Raw genomic sequence first — 23,108 nt, forward strand, 5'->3', positions numbered from 1 at the left:
AGGCATAGATAGAAGGTTTTTCCCCCAGAAACTGGGGTTTTTCTTCTAACAGACAAATCGACTAGAGAAGAACACATGCAATTTACAGACAAAATAACACATGGGTAGATGTAATCAATTACGGGAGACCCTAATAAAATATTTTTTTTCTTTTCGGGAGCCCCTGTAAGAATGACACCCCGGGCGACTGCCCTGTTAGCTCATGCCTTAATCCGACACCGATCAGAAAAAAAGGTCCCTCACAATTACATGTCTCCAATGGAATGTTCCCCAATACGCTAGTCAGTGCATATGAACAGCTCATAAAACTAATCAATATAAAGAGCAGTACTAGAGGAAATTTGTACAATGTGCTGAAACAGGAATTCGAAATACTGTGTTAGGATTAGACATAATTAATATCCTACAATGGAGCTAATATGAAAGGAAAAGTTTCAGGTGTTCAGGCAGGACTTTTACAGGAAACTTCAAGGATATTTTTTTCACCATGTGCTTGTCACAGTTACAATCTAGTTCTAGGGGATGTGGCCAAAACCTGTCCTGATGCAATGACCTTTTTTGGGACACTTCAACTTCTGTACGTGCTCTTTTCAGCATCAACAAAGAAATGGTCATTTTCCAAAAATATGTGATGGAGGGTCTTTGTGTAATGCCTCTCTGTGAAACAAGGTGGGAGTGTCAAATGCAGTGTGAAGGCTTTAAGGTATCAAGTTGGTGATTTCGATGATGCACTTTTGGAAATAACATCAGAAGATGCCCAAGCAAGAAGTGAAGCTGAATCACTAGCCAACCAGATCAAGGAATACAAGCTTCTTGTTTCATTAGTATTTTTGCATGATTTTTTGTTTCATGTAAATAAAGAACTGCAAAGCGATTCTACAGATCTTGATGGCGCCTCCGTCATCGTAGCCTCCGCCTCCGTAGCCAGGAGGGCAGGAGCAGCAGTGTGTGGCACACACTTCTTGATTAGACCAGGGTTTGAGCCCGTGACCACCAAATATGGAGGATGCAGAAAGGTTAGGGAATGACTACCGCATATCCCCGGAGCAATATGGCTTTAGTTACTAATGCTCATACAAACCAAATAACAACAGATCTTGATACAGCTCTTTCTTCTTCTTTAAACCTTCTGCACTGGATGTCAAAGTATAGAGAGACTGGCTTTAAACAGATCTTAGTTGGTGCCACAAAAAAAATATTATTATTATTCCCCGTAATTGATTACATAAACCCGTATTTGTGTCTGTAAATTGCGTGTGTTCTCTTGTCGATTTGCCTGTTTTGCTGGATGAAAAAGCCTCAGTTACTGGGGGGGGAAAACCTTGCTATCTACGCCTGAGACCGATAACTCAGCCACAGAGTGAAAAAAGCCTATTCAAGTCCCTCGCATTATCGAAGGGATTCAAACCCAGGCCTTTTCCACCTGTGTGGGAGGACAGTGACGATACCACTGTGCTACCCACACAGACTAGTTGGTGACACAGAACTTGCGACAGAATTGGAAGTATCTCCAGAATTTTGCACAAGATTACAAAAAAGAAAGAGGCACTTCAATTACCAGCCTCCTCATGAACCTATAACTCCAGGGACTCCCATCTAGTGAGTATGGGCTTGACACACCCAGGGTCCTGAGCTGGATATCGTCATTCTTCTCTTTCTTGGTGATTCCTTTCTACTTCTCTCTCTCTCTCTCTCTCTCTCTCTCTCTCTCTCCCCCTCAGGGTAACTCAGGATTTTTTTTTTTTTGGCTGGTTCAGCATAAGCCTTAGGCTTCCTTGCACCATATAGCTAATGATAATAATAATAATAATAATAATAAGCCTAAGGAAGCTTACAAGGTAAACTGCTTTAATAAAATTGTAGACAAGGCTTTGCAGTCTCTAGAACCATGTTTCTAGCAGTTAATAAAACATAATAATCTTTTTTAGTTTCTTGGATAAGTTTCTAAGAATGCCAAAGGACGAGTTAAGAAAACATGCTGCAGATTTAAAAATTGCACTTTCAGATGCTAAAATCATTGAGGGCAACGAATTAGTCAAGTCTGTGAAGGTGGCAGATATTGATGGCCATATGAAAGCACTGAAACTAATTCTTCCAGAATCATGCTTCGAAAATCCTTTAAATATTTTTAAAATTTCTCACAACTAATGAAAGAGCCACTGGATTTCCGAATTTATTGATGTTGCTAAGAATATTTTTAATGATTCCAGTGACTGTAACATCTGGGGAAAGAAGCTTTTCCTGATTAAAGTTAACTAAAACATAATTAATTAAATAATAAATATTTAAATTATAAATTATACAAAATTATTTAATAAATTATTTGATTAAAACATATCTAAGGTCGACAACGCTTCAAAAGAGACTCACCAGCCTTGCTATCATATCCATTTTAAGAGGCAAAGCAAGGAATTTAAATTTTGAGAAAGTCTTCAAAGATTTTGCCGATAAATGGGCAAGAAAAATTTCCTTCTGGTTAGCTTTGTTTGTTTGAATTATCAACATGTCTGATCATGTTAACAAATTGTAAGAATATAAAAATAATAAACAATTATTAATAGTTTAGGTTTTTCATTTTTAATTATTTCAAAATATTGAGGGATTAATATTGAATTTTTCAAGGGGCCCCTGCAGTCATGCTCCAATCGGACCCCGCATTTGCTAAGGCCAGCACTGATCCCCACAACATAAAAATGCAAGGCGAAGCAGCTAGTGCTGATGTAGAAGCTCCAGAAAGCTATCCAGATGAGCTAGCTAAGGTAATCGATGAAGGTGGCTACACTAAGCTGCAGATTTTCAACATCAATGAAACAGCCCTATATTGAAAGAAGATGCCATCTAGGACTTTCATAGCTAAGGAGAAGTCAATGCCTGGCTTGAAATCTGCAAAGGGTAGGCTGACCCTCTCATTAGGGGCTAATGCAGCAGGTGACTGCAAGTTGAAGCCACTGCTCATCTACTATTCTGAAAATCCTAGGGATTTTCAGAATGATAGATGAGCAGTGGTAGTCGAGACTTCAGTGGAGGAAGTGACTGCAAATGTGGTGGAAATGGAAAAAGAACTGGTAGTGGAGCCTGAAGATGTGGCTTTTATTGCAGAACCCCAAATGTTATCAGCGGAACCCTAGGGTTCCGCTGATAACATTAATTAATTTTAATTAATTAATTTCTAATTAATAGTTTAAAATATGTATGAAAAATTTATTTAAATAAAGTTTCAAAAATTATTACTATTCCATAGGGAGAGGGGACCTGCACATAGACTCTGCACGGCTCGCATTTGTGGAAAATAAAATTCAGTTAGTCTAATGGTGGATGAATGAATTGAATACTTGCATTCAATTCTCCCACCACTAGTTGAGTCATATCCCCTGACGAAATCATCTGTAGTGAGGTGGGATGCAGCGGTACAGTGTACGAGCTGGCTTATCAATCATAGATCGGTGGTGTTTTGCACTGCAATCATTTTGTGATGTCTTATGTACTTTTCATATAAAAATAAAATGGGCATTGTATTAATTTATAATATTACGATTGTGTATACCCCAAATTAAAATATCATGGATCGTTTCAGAGAAGGAGTTTTAAAAAAAAGTGTAGCAAGCAGTTCACATGTTTCTAGTGATAAGGAGACTGGTAAAGTGGATACTGATGAAAATACAGATCAAGGCACTAGCATTACTTGTGTAGCAGATGAATCGAGGAAAAGGGAAGTGTTGTTTGTCAATACTAAAACATCGCTAAAAAAACGTAAATACGACTTGAGTTATTTATTACTCGGATTCACGACCACAGGAAATCCCGAAGCCCCTGATGTGTTATGTATATTATGCAATAAGATCTTATCAAATAGTTCGTTAGCACCAGCTAAATTGTCCAACATTTTGAAATGAACCATTCAGAATATAAAAATAAAGATGTCACATTTTTTGAAAGAAAACTTGAGTCTCTTGACAAAACTAAACATTTTATGTTGAAAATGTTGTCAGATAATGAAAGGGCAACAGTGGCTTCCTACAAAGTAAGCTACTGTATAGCACTTACAGGTGAAGTGCATACAATATCTGAGACTCATAAAACCATGCATCAAAGATGTTGTTCAGTGTATGTTCGATGAGAAATCCTGTCAACAAATTGATAAAATTTGTTTCTCAAATAATACAATTTCACTCAGAATTCATGATATGACTGAGGATATTGAGCAGAAACTTATTTTAAGACTTCAGTCATGTGATGAGTACTCTTTGCAATTAGATGAGATAACAGATGTTGCAAACCTATCAATTTTATTACTTTTCATTTGTTATTACTACAGTAATTCTATTGAAGAAGACATGTTACTCTGAAAATTTACAAACCAATGCAACAGGAGAAATGATATTTAAATGTATCAACGATGTTATTAAGACTCATGGAATAAGTTGGGAGAAATATGTCAATGTATGTAGTGATGGTGCGAAGTCAGTGATAGGACTTGTGAAAGGGGCAGTAACATGAATTAAAAATGTTGCTAAAACGTGTACTGTGTTCTTCATAGTCACTGTGTTCTTCATAGACATGCACTGGTTCTCGAAATATCCCTTCATCTTTAAAATGTATTTTAGATGAAGCAGTGAAAATTATTAACTTAGTGAAAACACGACTGTTAAAAACAAGATTATTCCAAATTATATGTGAAGATATGGGCAGCCAACATACATCATTGCTGGTACATACTGAAATTAGATGGCTGTCACATGGCAGAGTTCTTGTCAGATTGTTTGAATTATGAGAATAGCTCACCATATTCCTACACAATGACAAATTTCTATTAACAGATCGCTTTAGAAATGTTTCGTGGTTGAGTCAAATTGCTCATCTGGTGGATATATTCACAAAATTGAATGATGTTTCTCTCTCTCTCTCTCCCTTCAAGGAAAAAATGTAAATATTTTCAACACAAAAGATAAATTACGATCATTATTACTGGACCATGGCTGTTGAAAAAAAATAATATGGATCCATTTCCAACTTTAAATGATTTTTTACAGGAATCAAACTGTGAAATTGATGAGGAAATTCTAAAATAAATTATTTCTCATCTAAAATCAATAACTGTGGCATTAAATGAATACTTCCCTCTACTAAAAGATGACAATAACTATTGGGTTTTCAATCCTTTCAATATTAAAGAAAAACCAGTGGAACTATCTACTTCAGAATATGAAAATCTTATCGACCTGACATCAAACAGCCAAATAAAAGTTAAATTTAATGAAGTTTCATTAAACAAGTTTTGGTGTGACTTAAAAGAAAAATATCCAAATTTATTCAAAAAGGCAATTCATTGTTTGTTGCTGTTTAGTACCACATATTTGTGTGAAAGCGGATTTTTGCTCTACTCTGTGACAAAAACAAAATACAGAAGTAAGTTGGATGCCACTCCTGATATTAGAATTCAGCTGTCCACAATTAAACCAAATTTTGAAAGAATATTGAAAGAAAAGAAGATGTTTAATCCTTCACATTAATTACCAGTTTGAATTAATAATATTTGCTTTTCCATTATTAACCTGTTTTTTTGTATTTTCAATAAATTATTTTTGATTTTTTGATTTGTTGTTTTATTTATAATCAGTAAAAATTGTCAGGGTTCCAAAATTTTTTATTAAGGTAAAAAGGGTTCTGCGATTCAAATAAGTTGGGAACCACTGCTTTAACAGATGACTTGCTTTTGGTAGATGAGCAAAGAAGGTTACTTCTTTAGAATCTACTCCTGATGAAGATCCATTGAGCATTGCTGAAATGACAACAAAGGATTTAGTACACTGCATTGGCTTATTTGATACAGTAGTGGCAGGCTTTGAGAGGATTGACACCAATTTTGAAAGAAGTTCTACAGTGGGTGAAATAACCGTATAGCATGCTACAGAGAAATCCTTCACAAAAGGAAGCGTCAGTCAGTGAGGCAAACTTCATTGTTGTCTTATTTTAAGAAAGTGCCATGGCCACCTACTACAAAAGGCTGCAACAGCCATCAACATCAAGGCAAGACTCTCAAACTGAAAAGAAAATAAGATTCGTTGAAGGCTCAGATGATGAATCTCCACTATCTCCTTCAGCCTGTCTTACATAATTATTTCTTCTAAAATGTTCATTCGTCAGTCACCATAAACAAAAGACGAAAATATTTTAAGGTTAGCAATACAGTACTGTAGCATTTTTTTAAATTTATTATTTTTACTTTTTCATCATTTTTTTAGACCTAGTGCTATTGCACTCTTAATAAATGATAGTGTAAATATGGTTTTAAGCTTTTATATGTGCTGGCAAGTGAAAAAAAAGCTGTGATTCGCTTTACGGCAGTGGTCTGAGACCTAACCTGTCATATTAGTGAGGTATGGCTGTATATTTAAAACAAATACTGTGAATACAGAAAATGAAAAATGATGAAAACAGAAAATACTGCATGATCGCATAGAGCAGCAGTCTCAAACTCTCTGAGCCCACTCCTCCCTTGACCCGTAAAATTTTACTGGCATCTCCCTTAGAGTAAAACATCTATAATTGTTCAATTTCTTATTTTTAATATGTTAATACAATAATTTAGACTCAGTCAAGGTAAAGTAACGTGCAAAAATACCCAAACCAATCACTCGTAGTAATCGGATCCCAAGAATATGGTCAAGGAACACGATTCATTCTCTTCTTCAAAAATTCCCCAAATATTTTCTATAATTATTTACATTAATAATACAGATCAAATAATAGTAGATATCTAATAGTAAAAAAAAATCATTCTTAATACATTTTTAATATTTGCCATGGAAATCTTACATTGTCTGCAACGCCCCTGGTAAATTATTGTGCCTCTCCAGGGTGTCTTGATGCACAGTTTGAGAGCTGCTGACATAGAGAATACTTGTGGGCAAAGGTACATGGGAGGATTGGATTTCACTTTTAATTTATACAAATTAAAAAAAAAAAAATTAAGAAGTGGCATCTCTCAATACCATAATAGAAGTGGTTAACTACCCTGCTCACCTTATGTGTTATTAACAAACTTAACTTGATTGAACTTAGACATTAAACGTACACTGCTGATAAATACTGAACAGTAAGGAGCCTAGCTTTTTATCCTAAGAATCTCCTAATAACATAGGAGATCATCAGGATAAAAAGGGTTGGTTGAATGGCAGGAAACAGGGAATGATTATTAATGACTACTGCTCTTCTTAGATTGATTTGATGAATGGATGGGGTCTCTCAGGATTTGGTAATTTGGTATTTTCCTCCTGTTTTTGCAATGATCTACTGCTTTTTGCAAAAAAAATGCATTTTTTTTTGTCTGTTTTGTTTCAAAAATCTGCTGTTTTCCTCCTGCTTACAGTTACCTTATCTTCTTGTTTGTTTGTTATTTGGTTTTTAGGAGCATTAGCAACTAAGGCCATATTGCTCCGGGATATGCTGTGGTCATTCCCTGACCTTTCCGCATCCTCCGTATTTGGTGGTGACGGACTTGAACTCTGATCTAATCAAGAAGCGTGTGCTACGCACTGCTGCTCCTTCCCACCTGGCTACGGAGGCGCCCACCTTATCACCTGCTTTTTGAAAGTCTAAAGTTGGTGGTTTTGCATCATAATTGTTTTGGCCTATGACATATTCCTACTCTCATTTTTGCTTTCCTAATGTTTGTCACACCACACTGCCTCAGTATTATACTGCCAACTTATGTCTATTCAGTGTCCTTTTTTTTTTTTTAGATTATATGTACAGTACTTCTTAATCAGAAGAATAATATCCTGCCACCAGTTCCTACCATATCTTTCATTTCTGTAGAGGCCTCTGTGGTGGCTTAGTCTGCATGATTCAAGGCTATCTGCCACTTGTTTAGAGAGGTCTAAGTTCAGTTCCTGTCAGTGACTGGAGGAATTTTTAATAACCTCTTTAATTAAGGCTGTAGTTAGCTGATCTCAAGTGGAGTGAGTAGGGTTTTTCACCATGAATTAGTCTGTGCTTTTCAGCGTGCACAGTATGCATATTAACCCATGAGCACACACTTCCATTGATGAATACACATATATACAGATGTGGGCAACAACAACCTTTGGTACTGTTAAAATAATAATTTGATTTTTTAACTTTTCTGTGTACATTATACTCCCATGTTTCTGATATTCCTATAATGTCAGCATTTTGATTTATCAATCATCAGTAGTTCGATTGTTGATTTCAGAAGTTTATCAAACTGTAACAGGGAGCTAAAAGATTTTGTAATAACTCAGAGCAAATTGGAAGAGAAATTGTTGAAGTTAAACATAAGGAAGGCACTTGGGATGATTGGGATCTATTCAGTTATATTAAAGGAGGCAGCAAAGGAAGTAAGCAGGCATCCTTGGACTCAGAGGCGGTACCCACTGACTAGAGATATGCAAATGTATCCACAATTCACAAAGGGGGAATCAAAAAGTGATAAGAGTAGTTACTGGCCTGTTACAGACCGAAACTTCTGTTTCAGGGAAAATAATGGAATCACTGGTTGAAGAAGCACTGCAGGATCATCTAGTCAAGGCTGCAGTTATAGTTCAGACACAGCATGGGTTTGTTAAGGGTAAGTCTTGTCTGACAAGTTTGATTGGATACTATGATGTGGTCACAAAGGAGCCGGATGAAAAAAATAATTTTATATAATATTCTTGGATTTTAGGAAAGCTTTTGATACTGTTGCACATGGAATACTACAGTACAAGTTGGAGCAGTATGGCATTAAGGGCAAGTTGCTGCTCTGGATAAAGGGATGGTTGAGTGGGAGAAGACAGAGTGGTAATCAATGGACACTGCTCTTTGTAGACTAATGTTATTAGTGATGTCCCCCAGGGGTCCGTGTTGGGCTCATTGCTATTTTCTGTATTTATCAATGATATTGATAAAGTTATATCAGGCTTACTGTCCAAGTTTGCAGACGATACGAAGGTTGGTAGGGTTGTTAATGACAGTAAGGACAGTATGCTACTGCAACAGGATCTGGAAAAGTTGAGCAGATGGGCTGAGAGGTGGCAACTGAAGTTTAGCGTTGACAAATGCAATGTGCTGCATATGGGTAGCAGTAACCCCAGAGTAATGTGTACCACTGTCTGGTACTATACTCAGTGTAGTGGAGAATGAAAAAGACTGGGGGGGGGTAATTGTTCAGTCAGATATAAAGTTTTCTGAGCAGTGCAAAAAGGCTGCAAGAGTAGCTCATGGGGGTCTTGTCAATGATATATAGGAATTTTACTAGCAGGGATAAGGAGGTGATTATCCCCTTGTATAAGGCAAAGGTCAGGCCACACCTTGAGTACTGTGTACAGGCTGGAGACCTCATTTTAGGAAAAATGTAGAGCTGCTGGAAAGAGTACAGAGAAGGGCAGTGAGATTAGTGAGTGGAACAAAGGGTTGCTGTTATTAAGAAAGGTTTAAGTTCTACAAATTGCAGAGTCTGGAAATGAGGCACCTGCTTGGTGATCTGATTGAGGTGTATAAGGCCTTGAATGGTTTGAGCAAGCTCAGTGGTGATAGGATTCTTCCTTTTGCTAAGATTCTGCACCTGAGGGGGCATAAATCCAAATTGAGGAAAGACAGTTGTAGAATAGATGTGCAAAAATTTGCCTTTAGCCAGTAGGTGGTTGATTGCTGGAACAAGCTTCCATCTGTTGTTATGGAAGTTGACAGCTTAAATAAATTCAAGGCTGAACTGGACAAACTTTTGGAGTGAATGGATGGGTGAAACGAGGTTTTTTTTTGGCTGATGCTATGTAAGCTTGCTATCTTGCATCATATGCTACTGCTAATGCTAATTTTATAACTTAAGCATTAGAAAAGCAATATTTCAATGTCAGATATACAGTAAACCCCCGCTATTCGCGGTATCTGTATTCGCGTATTCGCGATCGCTGATTTAGTATAAAATGAAACCTAAAAAAATGTGAAATTTAAAGCGCCGTGAATATTTTCCCCCATAAAAAAAACATGGGCGTGGCTATAATTATCTTTCCCAGTCAAAACAGCGCTCAGTGGGTGGGGGGGAGAGGGTGACAATCTCGAGCGTGGATGTTTCTCGCTAATCCTTGTTCCGTATGTGTTATGCGCTTATTGGAAGGTTTCGTCGTTTGCTTTTAATTTATATGCTTATAAATTGAATAAATTTATCAATTTATAAATTGATATGCTTACAAAACTCTACCGTTTTGCAGTGTAAAACAGACTTTTTCGAGTGTGTTAACGGAAGAAAGTGACTTTATTGTGGACAAGTTCTTTCTAACCCGTACAAAAATATGGCTACGAATAACAAGAGAAATGTGAAAAGATCAAAGAAGGTGATGACATTAGCGAATAAAATTGAGTTATTATACAAACTTTCTAATGGTGAAAGTGTCTTCTCAGTGGCAAAACATTATAAAATCAATGAGTCAACGGTACAATCAATCAAAAAATCGGAAGAAAAAATCCGCCGTAGTGTACGTGAAAACGTGCTATTTGCTTCAAAAATTTGCTCTGTAACTCGTGATGTTAAATTAGAAAAAATGGAAAAAGCTTTAAATCTGTGAATAGAAGACCGAACTCAAAATAAAATTCCGTTAAGTTCACTCATCATTCGTGAAAAAGCAAAACTCCTTTATCAACACTTTAGCGAAACTGGTGATAGCACTGGCAGGATATGTTTTTTAGCTAGCAAAGGTGCTGGATTGAAAGATTTGTTTGAAATTTGTAATAAATATTACATTTATTATTAAATTGTTTCTTATTTTCATTTCGATGCCATATGCTTGCATTTCACTATGTACTGTCTATGTACATAGTCATATTATGAAGATACATATAATACATACATAGTCAAAATTTTAGACTAGTTTTTCTTATATATTACATACTTTGGAACGGAACCCCGTTATTACTATGGGAGCAATAACTCAGTATTCACGTTTTCGGTATTCGCGACATTTCTCAGGAACGTAACCCCCGCAAATAGCGGGGGTTTACTGTACTTATTATTCTTCTAGCGTTAGTGTATAAGCAATTATTATGTGCACTTGTTTGAATTCTTAGTAACTGTAACATAATTCATATAATTCCTTGTCTTAGAGGACCTCCTCCAGCAAGCCTTGTAATTCCCTCCCCTGCTTTCTGGGTGTGTCCTAATAGAATCAGTAAATGAATCAACTCCACGTCTGCTCATGAGTATTAGTAATAGTTTAATGATAGCCACCTCTGCTCATGACCATCATTAAACTATTAGTCGGTTCCCTACCCACACACACCACCACTAAATGTTTCCAAAAACACCTAACACTTCCTTGATATCATCAACAATACTCTCATACCTTTTCTATTCAAGTATATCCCATCTCTTTAAAAACATTCTCTTCTGTTAACAAGTATAAGCTATGCTAAGAAAAATTGTACCTCATGAACCTTGTGCAATATATTCATAGCTGATTTCATTTACAAGTCTCTCCATTATTATTTTAATGACACGTGAGTTTGTTGCTCATTTGTCAATATAAGTATGTTTTCATGGACTAATTGCATTTTATGCAAGCTGGAAAGTCCAGATTACTCGCAGGGAAACCCTGCTCCCATCATGTGAGATAGGCTATCTAGAGCCTCGAGTGAAGAGGTATCTTTACTTCTCTGGGCCAAATAAATTGCTGCCCTAGTCTGTGAAATAATTTTAGTTAAAAAAATTAAATTAAAATTACAGTGCTTACATCTCATACTACAACAGTAATATTCCAATACAATAGTAACACTATACCAGAGATAATTTCATGCAGCCAGAGCCACGCCAACCCAGTGGTGCAAGTAGCATACTACACCAGGGCAGCAATGACTGAGAAAGGTGGTAAAAACCAATGTTCTGTAAACACTAAAAGAGACTGCAAAGACTAAGGAGACTAAAAGTTCAGTGTATCAAAGAATGTGTTTTGTCGTATTTTATATTAACAAATAATGAATCTAAATTTTAAAATTAAAACTTTTTTTTTTTTTTTTCCAATATTTCTGAATTGTCTGATGGAAAGAAATGACTCTCTGGTTATGAATACAGAAAAAGAAAAAAAAAAAAAAATGAAAAGCGACCAAATAAAAGAAGCAAAGTTTGATTATCAGGTTTCTGGACATCTAACCACAGCCAGGTCCATCGACTTCGATTTCCTCTAGCTTTACTACTATTGATGTAGAAACTGAAACACATGAATTATCACCTGTCCAAGATGATAATCCAATTCATTCTAATTCAGCAAGAAACACTAGGCACAAGTGAAGCAAATTTGGATGAAGAGGAAAGGAAGATAGTGGCATACGAGATCAACTAATTTCACTTAATGATCCCGGTAAATGGCCGCAAATTTTAAATAATAAAATAAGAATGATGTTAGTTGAAAACAAACCAGAACAATTAAAAAAATTTGATTTTCCAAAAAATAAAGATAATAATAGAAGAAACTTTTCTATTGAATATTACACTAAAAAATTACAACACAGTGAATCACTTTTGTGTAATTGGTTACTGTATTTGATTTTGAAAAATGCTACCTTTTGTTATAATTGTAAATTATTTTTAACTAGTAGTATTTCAGTTCCACAAAAAACGGTGGATTCAAAGATTGGCAATGTTTAACAAGACATTTGAATATTCACGAAAAAAGCAATATGTATGCTGAATGCACTAACAAATTAATTAATTTACATAAAAACTTAGAATTACAAAATACAGCAGATACACATCATCAAAGTCTGATAAATCAAGAAAAAATAAGATGGCAATCAGTATTAAGTCAGTTTCAATATTTGGCAAACAAATTTGACAAATGATTGTCAAATTTGATTACACTGCAAATTAACACATCCAATATATTCAATGTGTTAATTTGCACATCCAATATATTTGGAACACATCCAATATATTCGGATTGATAAACTTCACATGCCACATTATTTAGGAGACAAAATTCAAAATGATATTTTAAATATAATAGGAAATAGTATAACAACAAAAATTTTAAAAAAGTTACAGGAAGCTAAATATTATTCTTTGATTTTAGCTTGTACACCTTATGCCAGTCATCAGGAACAATTGACAATTAATTTAAGATTTGTAATTTATAATGATGAAACACAAAACATTGAAATTAGGGAACATTTTTAGGTTTCTGTGAAATTAAAAATACAACTGGTAGTGGACTAACTACATTCATTTTAGAATTTTTGGAAAAATATAACATTAATATTCAAAATATGTGTGGGCAAGGCTATGACAACTGGGCCAATATGAAAGAAAAACATAACGGTCTTCGGGGAAAAAATTTTGATATAAACCCCCAAGCATTTTTCGTACCATGCGCTGCACATACTTTGAATTTAGTGGTAAATGATGCGGCAAAAATATCTTTTGAGACAATTGATATTTTCGGAATTATTCAGGAAGTTTATAATTTTTTTTTCTAGTAATACAAATGGTGGGCAATATTAAAAAACAAAGTTTCAAATCTTTCACTGAAACCTTTGTCAGACGCGCATTGGGAAAGTCGAATTGATGCTATAAAACCTCTAATATACAATCTACAACAAATTGATAACGCTCTTTATGAAATATATTCAGATTGTGATAATAAATTCAATTTAAAAACAAAACATCAGTCTCAGTCATTGTCAAATAAAATTATAGCTTTTAAATTCGTGTGCTCTACTATTATTTGGTTTGACATTTTATCTAATGTAAATTTTATAAGCAAATTATTACAAAATACACAATCAGATATATTAACATCACTAACACATTTAAAAAAAATTAAAGGAGACAATTATAAACTTTAGAACAGATGAGCATTTTGTACATATACATGAAAATGCAGCAAAAATTGATAACTCATTAGAAATTGCCACTGATTTTCTGAAAGAAAACTTAAGAATGGGAAGGAAAGAAAAAATTATTTGATTATGAATCTGGAGATGAATTTGTGCCAACACCAAAAGATAATTTTAAAATAAACTTCTTTTTTGCCATTTTAGATACTACAAGAAATGCAATAGATGAACGTTTTGAACAGCTTGTGGTTTATAATAACAATTTTAATATTTTACAATGTTTTAGCGAGCTAAGTAAAATGTCAAAAGATGAAATTTTAAAACATTGTTCAGATTTAGAATTACAGTTATCAGATGCCACCAATGAGGAATTTCCAAAAGATATTGTTGCTCTTGATCTTGCAAATGAAATACAAATTTTTCAAAATTTTATGTCCATGAATCAGACTCCACAAGAAATTAAGTTTTACATTCAAAAATAATTTAACCACTCTACTTCCTAATATTCATTTCATTAAGAATAATGTTAACAATGCCTGTATCAGTAATTAGTGGTGAGTGCTCTTTTTTGAAATTAAAATAATAAAAATTACCTTTGTTCATCAATGCATCAATAAAGATTAAATAATTTGGCAGAAAATATCTACAGAAAGTCATATTTATGATTCTTTAGATATAAAAACATTATGACTTGATTTTGCTACAGCCAAAGCAAGACAAGTTAAATTTATATAATGTTTTGTTATTGTTTTATTATTAGCATTTTTATTTTAAGTTTATATGTATGTAGTTTTATTTTATTGTCTGTTGTCTGCAGCCAAAGCAAAATAAATGCATTTTTGCTTTTTTATTTTATTTTTAACATATTTACTTCATGTATCATAATATGTTATTTTGTGTTTAAAAACTAAAATTGTATATTATTTTGGATATATATATTTTTTAAATTCCCAAAAAAAATTGATATAAGAAAATTGACCATGGGGGCCGGTTGGAATAGGGACGGCTATATAGCCTGTTTCGGCCCTGCACACAGCCTCCACCTTTGAGAACAAATGCAAAACAGATTTGACATAAACGTTAGCTGAGTATACATACTATTATGAATTAATATATACTTAAGTGCATTTAATCTCAAAGCTTTAAATTTAATACGTTTTGTGGAATTAGTGGGATGATTTGTACATATTTCATTAAAAAAGTGCTCACAAAAACAGCATATACCCCCAAAAAAAAACCAAGTGTGTCTACACTTTCGGAACCCAGTTACTCACAGAAATATATATATATTTCTGTAAGTAGCTCTTGTGTGTATATATAAACACACACACACATGAGAGCTGTTCAATAAAGAATGATCATAATTTTTCGTGAACAATTGTACTGCTTGCTGTTTCTAGCTGAGTTGTGGAATTTAAGACCAAACCCAGCTGCATCACATAGCAATTGCTCAGTTGACTTGTGCACATCATGTGACCTTGGCAGTCAGTCAAGTTTATGACTGTTCAGTCAAGTGGATGTGACACACAAGGAATAGTATGCTGCTCTCAAATTTTTGTTTCCAACTCCTGAAAATATCAGCTGCAGCATTAAAAGAAGTTTATGGTGAATTTGCACTTCTATATAGCACAGCTTGTAGGTGGTTTTGAATGTTTAAAGGTGGATGCAATTCAATCACAAAAATCAGTAATCCTGGAGTTCCAACCACTGCTGTCACCACAGAACAACCCCATAAAAACTGCTTCTGTAATCGTGAGAGATCTTTGTATAACAGTAAAGCAACTGGCAATCATGTTGAAAATATCAGTAGGAGGTATGCACGGTATTCTCCCTGACCATTTGCATATGACATGTTTTTGCATGCTGAGTTCCAAGCCTACTCACACTTGAGCAACAGATCTGCAAGGAGATTTGTCAGGAGCTGCAATGAAGGTTACTAAGGATGGTGAGTTTCTGCATAAGGTGATACATGGATGTGACATGGCTTCATCATTTTGACCTAGAAGGTAAGCAACAAAGCTCTGTTTGAAGGTCTAGTCATCACAAACACTGAAAAAGCAAAAGTTGTGTCTTCTGCAGGAAAGGTTATCTATCGGTCATCTCTTTTTTTGACATTCAAGGAATGGTTTAGTATGTTATGCCATGTCATATGACTGTTATGGACCTTACTACAGAACTTTACTGCACACTTTGTGGGATCACATTCGTCACAAATGACCACAACTGCATACAGGTGGAGACTGCATGCAGGTGCATCATGACAATGCAAGACCTCACGTTGTTCATATTGTCATCGAGTACTTAGCCAGCATTATTGTCAGAAAAAGTTGTAAAGACATCAGAGGCAATTCTAAACACGTCAAAAAATGGCTTCCACCATGTTTTTGAAGAATGGCAGAAACATTAGAGTAAATGCATTTCATCAGATGGGGACTATTTTGAAAAGGACCATCAAAATATTGATGATTAATAAAGGTATGTTTTTCAAAAACAAATTATGAACAGCCATCATATACAGTAGAACCCAGATAAGAAATTCCCACATAAAAAGTTATCCCCTATACTAGGTTTGGTTTCTTAAGTCCCAATTTCACCTCTATATATTGTAATGTATTATTTTCTCAGGTAAAAAGTTTTCCAGCATAAAAAGTTTGTGATAAAGAATACAGTGTGTTATTATAATGACATTTTCCCACTTAATACATTTTTTAAATATAGAAATTTTTTATTTTTATATTAAATAATATAAACATTTTGGTAATTGAAAAAGTTAGTGCCAAGCATCATTTTAGTTCATAGTAAATCACTGAAGTAGGTGAAATGGCATCATTTTTGAAATATCTCATGTTGTGAATGCCTTCACAATGAGTTACCCTGATATTGCATTACTTCCAATAAGTAATGCTTTGCCAATGGAGAAGACTAATGTTACTTATTCTCAGCAGATACCACCACCCAGGGGGATGGTGGTATCTGCCGAGAATCCACTGCCATTGCCTATTCGAGAATCCAGTGTTGAAGCTTTGCTTATTCTAGGTAGTTTAATATCAGGGCAACTTGTTGTGAAGGCATTCACAACATGGGCACCAGCAGCATGGTGCACCACCTTTGAGTTTTAAAGTAATACACAATTTTTAATATTTTCATTAATTTACTGAAACATTAAAACAATACAAATTCTTTCTTTCAAAATACAAGCACTTTCTCCCACCGATCGCAAAAAGTTGGCTTGGCTGTACATGCAAATCAGCCAAACTTGACTTAATCAAAATATTGCATGTATTCGAAAATTTGGTGAACAAAAAATTTATTCTCACATGCACCACCTTGCAAAAATATTCACAATATGTGATATCACAAAAACAATGCCTTGTTTAATTGCCAATAACTTGTTTGATTAATGAATTTTCTGTATTCTGAGGCTTTCAGTGCTAAAACCATTTTAGTATAAACATTTTGATATAATGAAAGTGACATATTGCATTTGTTTTCAAGTACGGTGAAGTATTTGCCATTAAGTTCTCATTTTTCTGAACAGTTCTGAATTACTTAATGGATTGTTGCTCTGTCTTATTATAATTGTAACTTTTTAAGGTATGTTGAAACTCCAAAGGAGCTCACTTCCAACTTGGTAATTATTATTATTATCAATTTATTTCTCTGTTGAGGAGACACCCCCAGGACAGCCATTGGCTAGAAGGGTGTAAGTTACATTTTAAGGTGTGAGTATTTGGTAATGAGTTTAATGAACAGAATGTTAAGCAATTAGAAATCCTAAGTTTAAAAATGTTTACCATAGGCAGAGTAAAATATTTTATAAATTCTGAAATGGTACTTTAAAATGATCTTTAACTTATGTATCTTTTAATTTTTATTTGTACAGTTAATATTTCATACCCTTAGGTCATTTTCCCTTCTAAGAAGTTTTTCCATGTAAGAAGTTCTAAATTTCGAGTCCCTCGGAAAAATTCTTTTCTGGGATCTACTGTATATGTATTACATTAAATTATGTAATATTAGTTGTACATTTAACAGCATTACATAAAAGAAAATATTAAAGAATTATACCCATCTCCATACAATGGATTCTGCAAAATTTGCTTAATCAGATCAATGTAAAATATAATTTTACCACAAATTTATAACATAAAAATATCAAAGTCCACAAAATTTTAAACAAAAAATGATTCCACTTAATGCAAAAAGCATGATCACCACTGCAGTTATGAAATGCTCAATTTATGAAGTCAGTATCACACGATGAAATGTTTCATTCCACAGTTCTCATTACCCTTTTAATAAATAAAGACTATCTCTCACATTAGAAATAGTATACTCCTATAATTATAAAAAAGGAGTTTACTTGTCACCTATTTCAAGAGGTCAGAGTTCAGTTCCTATCAATGACTGAAGGAATTTCTAAAGTCCTCTTCAATCAAGGCTATAGCTAGCTGATCTTAGGTAGAGGAAGTAGAGTTCCCCCTTATGAGTTATTCCAGACTTTGCAGCCTGCACAACATGCAGATCAGCCATATTATGGCTATAGAAGTGTGTAAACATATACTTCTATAGACATAATATACTAATACAGATACAGTCTGTCCCTGACATACATAAGAGATACATTCCAGGACTTCTTACGTAAGTTGATTTTTACGTAACTCAGGAATGACTAATAAAATATTGCTACATCCCTGATATGTCAAAATTACAAAAACCACATAATATCCTCAGAAGAATGAAGAAAAATAATTATATACCATAACAATTAAAAACTTTATCTGGGGACAGTGGCGAATTAACCGGATTGGCACATAAGAAAAGAAAACATAAAAGGAATCAAAAACGCATGTTATTGTACTGTAAAAACTGATATGTATTTCGTACGCTGTGTAGGCTTTATAAGGGCTACTAAGGGAATCAAAACCAAAGCATACATATTTAAAAAAATTGGTCTATACCACACATTGAATCAAAGTTTATACATTTCAGGTGTGATGAACTGAAGTTAACTTAAAATGAACCCAAAACATTAATAAGACACATTAATCACAGGGTGTTATAGGCTGAGTAGAGTAGAGTTCAGGGAGGTAGTATGTGATATGAACTCTTTGATCTTTATCTGTTTCGTATGCTTTTTTTTTTTTTTCTCTTCATAAATTTCGGTATAAGAAATCTTGAACTTTCCTTTTTATTTTCAAAAAACATTCGGTGTTTTCATCCATTCTGTCAAACATAGAGGTCTTCCTGAATTTTACGAAATGCTTCTGCCATTTCCTTTAATTTGAACTGCTTCTTGGGTTGCTCTGGTTCTTCAATGGGTTCAGCTCTCCCTTGCTCCTCAACTATTTGCGTGTCCAACTGGGCTAGGCCTTCTGTTTTTAAATCTTCACCTTGTTCATTCACAAGCTCATCTACATCTTCGTTCCCCAGGACCAGTTGAAACTTGTGGGCTAAGTTTACAATTTCTTTGGTAACAGAAGACATCAGCTCATCTTTGTTGAAGCCTTCATTGTTAAGCTCGGAATTTTCTAGAAGATTTTTCCAAACTCTGCTCATACAAGTTGTTGTCATATCATTCTAGGCTCTTGAAATGTTGCATATTCCATCAAGGATGTTAAAGATCTAGAATGTAATTCTCCAAATAAAAAGCCAATGGGACACAGTCCACATGACTTAAACATTGTGGGGGTTTCTCAGAAGTACTTCAACGTAGTTCATCTGTCTCAAAACATGTTTTCGAATATTTTTTCAGAATTTTTAAAGCAGAAAATGAAATTTATTTACCTAGGTTCTAGTTACGCTGCAGGTTATTATTCAACATAGTTTGTATGGGAATGAAAATAAAGACTTATACTTATTGTTCCTTCATTCAACTTCACTTAAAAATTTTACAGAAAGTATCTTTACAATTTTACCAAAAAAATTTACTTAACTCGGGCTTACATAAGTTGAAGACTAACTGTATAAGTTAAGCTTGGGAGTCATTAACATAAATATTATTATTGTTGCCCTTTCTGTACACATTATACTCACCATATTCAAATTCCTATATCTGAGTGGTACCATGTCCCCAATAATCCTACAAAGTTTGTTTGATAACCTACCTAGCACATCAAATTCATCAAATTTTTTTACTATACTCCTAGCATTAGTACCTAAAAGTATACTTACACCTGTTCCTGCTCTTATTAATCCTAACATAGTATTTGTTTGTCCCCTGAAGACCCCCAGCTACATCTCCCAGTAATAGCAATGCAAGAATATCTTTCATTATTTCAGTTTTCATTTCTCTAAAAGCACATAAAATACCTTTTTAATTTGTCATCGCAATTGCAAACTTTGATAGATTATTTTTTACTGAACTGCTGTTGTTATTCCTTCTTTCCTCACTATGATATCCTACCTCATCATATTTTTCTGGCCACATTCTTGTATCCTCAAATTAATAGTCTTTTAGTGTCTTGTTTTCTGTACATTATCAGAATTTTCAAAAAAAAAAAAAAAAGCTTCACTCTACAGGTTTTATTTTGCATGCCTATATAATTATTGATGTGATTATTGTCATAATCACAGCAAGCTTTCATTTTGTTTAAATGACAAATAACAATAGACATTTTGCTATTAAAAAAAAGGTATCAAGTATGACTACCATGTGATATCAAGTGGCCAGATAATGTCATATGAAATAAACTGGGATATTTTTAAAGATTGCAGTAGTTGAATATATTAAAGAAATGCCCAAAATATCAATAATCCAAAAGACTGTTTTGAAATTTAAGATATATAATAACAGTGTGATATGATAAAATATTAACAATATTTGTATTTCTTTATAGCACCAACATAATATTATCCATCGTGATCTAAAAGCAGAGAATGTATTCTTCTCAGGTCCAAATATAGTAAAAATAGGTGATTTTGGTTTCAGCACGCAAGTTAAAGAAAGAGAAGAAGCATTAAGCACATTTTGTGGGTCACCACCATATGCTGCTCCGGAATTATTCAAGGATGAGTGCTACATTGGTCCATATGTTGATATATGGGCACTGGGAGTGTTGCTGTATTTTATGCTTACTGCTTCGATGCCATTCAAAGCACAAACTGTAGTAGCCTTGAAAAAACTCATCTTAGATGGTAAATTTAGTTTGCCATCATCTCTCTCAGAGAGTTGCCGTTTTCTAATTTGTGGCATTTTGCAACAGGACCCACAAGCCCGGTTCACAATGAATCAAGTAAAAAAATCAAACTGGCTTAAAGGGCAACACTTTCCAGAAGGCCTGACTAAATACAATATGCAGCCAAATGGTCATGAAGGTGTTCCTTTATCTGAAGATGAAGTAGCATCTTGGCAGCAACTAAAAGATTTAGGCATCACTGAAGACATGATGAAAGATTGTTCTGAAAAGGGTTCCCGCAGTAACGTCACAGGTACCTATCGCATTGTTCTACACAAATTGCAGAGCATATCATATCAGGAGGAAACAGACTCAGCTAGTAGTGCTGCTCCAAATGTGTTAGCCAAATGGTCTAATAAAAATCACCAGAAAAAAGAAAGAAAAACAGGGATCCGAAACAAAAAATCCCAAACTTGTTCAGTGTTATGACATTTTTTAGGCATTCTTTTTAATATCGGGTATATACTTTGTGTACATACAAATATTATGCCTTTCCTGTACAATATTATCTTTCAATGCTATATACTGATACATAAATGAAGAAATATTGGAAATATATTTAATTGATATAGCTTTGCAGTTGTCCACAAATGTAATGTATGTAAATAATGAATACATGTTGATAAATACAGAGACAAGATATATTCTATTTGTAAAATGAATGTATATTGATAAATATATTATTGTACATTTAACAGATAATTTTGTTTCATATTGCCTAATTGACTCTTTAAAAATCATTATTTGTGACATATACATATATAATAATCCGACACATGTACTTGTTTCCTTTTAACACGTGTTATCATTTTTATCAAATTCATAAAAGGGAAGACAAAAGCACCTAATTGATATGAGAATTTTAAAATACTAGAACTGCAGAATTTCATTGGGGAAATGGAGTACATCTAATGCTCATTTTTGGATTTTGTTTCGACAGGACATATTTGAGGGAGGGGAAATAAAAAGTCATATAATGTAGTCTTCAGAAGGCGTGTTTCATGTAAGAAACTAACAGTAGATATCAAGACACTTCTCTGTTGTTTAATTTTGATTAACCATATATTAAAATAAAATTAGTTAATATCAGGTTCAAATAATAATTATAATGATAATATCCATTAAAATATATATATATATACAAGGTGTATATAAAAAATCGGAGCAATTTCATTCAAGGGCTCACCTTTTGTGGGGGGGGGATAAGAACCAAATAATTTCTTATTATGATCTTTGAAAGCATTAAATTAAAATGCATATTTTCTGGCTCAATGATCCCTCAAATCATTTACAATTTGGGTGATCGATAGACTAGCAACCAGCAATCCACTTAACTGTCAACAACATGCTTGCTCCCCATCCCCTACAATCAAGGATCCCAGGCAGATGATGGAAACTATGCAGAAAGACAGCTCTGGCAGCAAGAACCCTCACATAGTCATAGAGACACCTTTGCATCCTAAAAAGTGTATTTCAACAGCTAGAGTCATCAGACATTCTTCTTGGATGACAAAGTTAATGTGGAATACTACCTGAAACTCTTTCAAAATTACTTTGTTCTACTTCTTCAAGAAATGGGAGTGAATGTGGTGAAACATTTTTCCGAGATTCGACAGGACCAAATGTGATGACTGTAGTGTTTCTTTTCCTGAAGGAACATTTTAATAATAGGATCATCTCTCTAATCAATATCCTGGGCAATATGCGACTACATGGTCTTAACTGCTGTCCTTGCAAGATCCAAATCTCTGTAATTATTTCCTGTGAGAGGAATCCTAAAGGACAACATCTACAGGAATAATCTGCATACCACTGAAGAATTGAAAGGTGAAATCACAGCCGCTGTGGAAGGCATCTCTGAAGAAACAATTATTATTATCTTCAATTGACATCTGTATATGAATATCTGTTGAATATGTCTTTGCTTGATAATAAATTCTTGTGTCTTACAAGCTTAATAGCACCAAACTTGCCGATGTGATACATCAAAAAGTATATGCACTCAAAACCAATGCATCTTTTCTTGATGACCCTGTACAATTTCTATATACTTTCCCAAAACAGGCCAAGAATAGCAGTAGTTCAGCACATATTGAGTTTGAATGT

General features: G+C 34.1%; 1 protein-coding gene across 2 annotated transcripts in view; it reads left to right on the forward strand.

The window, feature by feature from the left end:
• LOC150078984 (serine/threonine-protein kinase NIM1-like) overlaps positions 1-21,518 on the forward strand; it is a 123,987-nt gene extending 102,469 nt beyond the window's left edge. For both annotated transcript variants that reach the window (XM_090382455.1, XM_090382456.1), the window contains exon 5: positions 20,664-21,518. In XM_090382455.1, coding sequence (XP_090238581.1) covers positions 20,664-21,431 — 768 coding nt within the window. In that variant the 3' untranslated portion in view covers positions 21,432-21,518. The remainder of the gene's footprint in view (positions 1-20,663) is intronic.
• Positions 21,519-23,108: the final 1,590 nt, after the last annotated feature.

The sequence above is a fragment of the Mastigoproctus giganteus genome, chromosome 10 (genome assembly GCF_048544385.1).
Source record: "Mastigoproctus giganteus isolate SK-2022 chromosome 10, ASM4854438v1, whole genome shotgun sequence".
Taxonomy (NCBI): Eukaryota; Metazoa; Arthropoda; class Arachnida; order Uropygi; family Thelyphonidae; genus Mastigoproctus; species Mastigoproctus giganteus.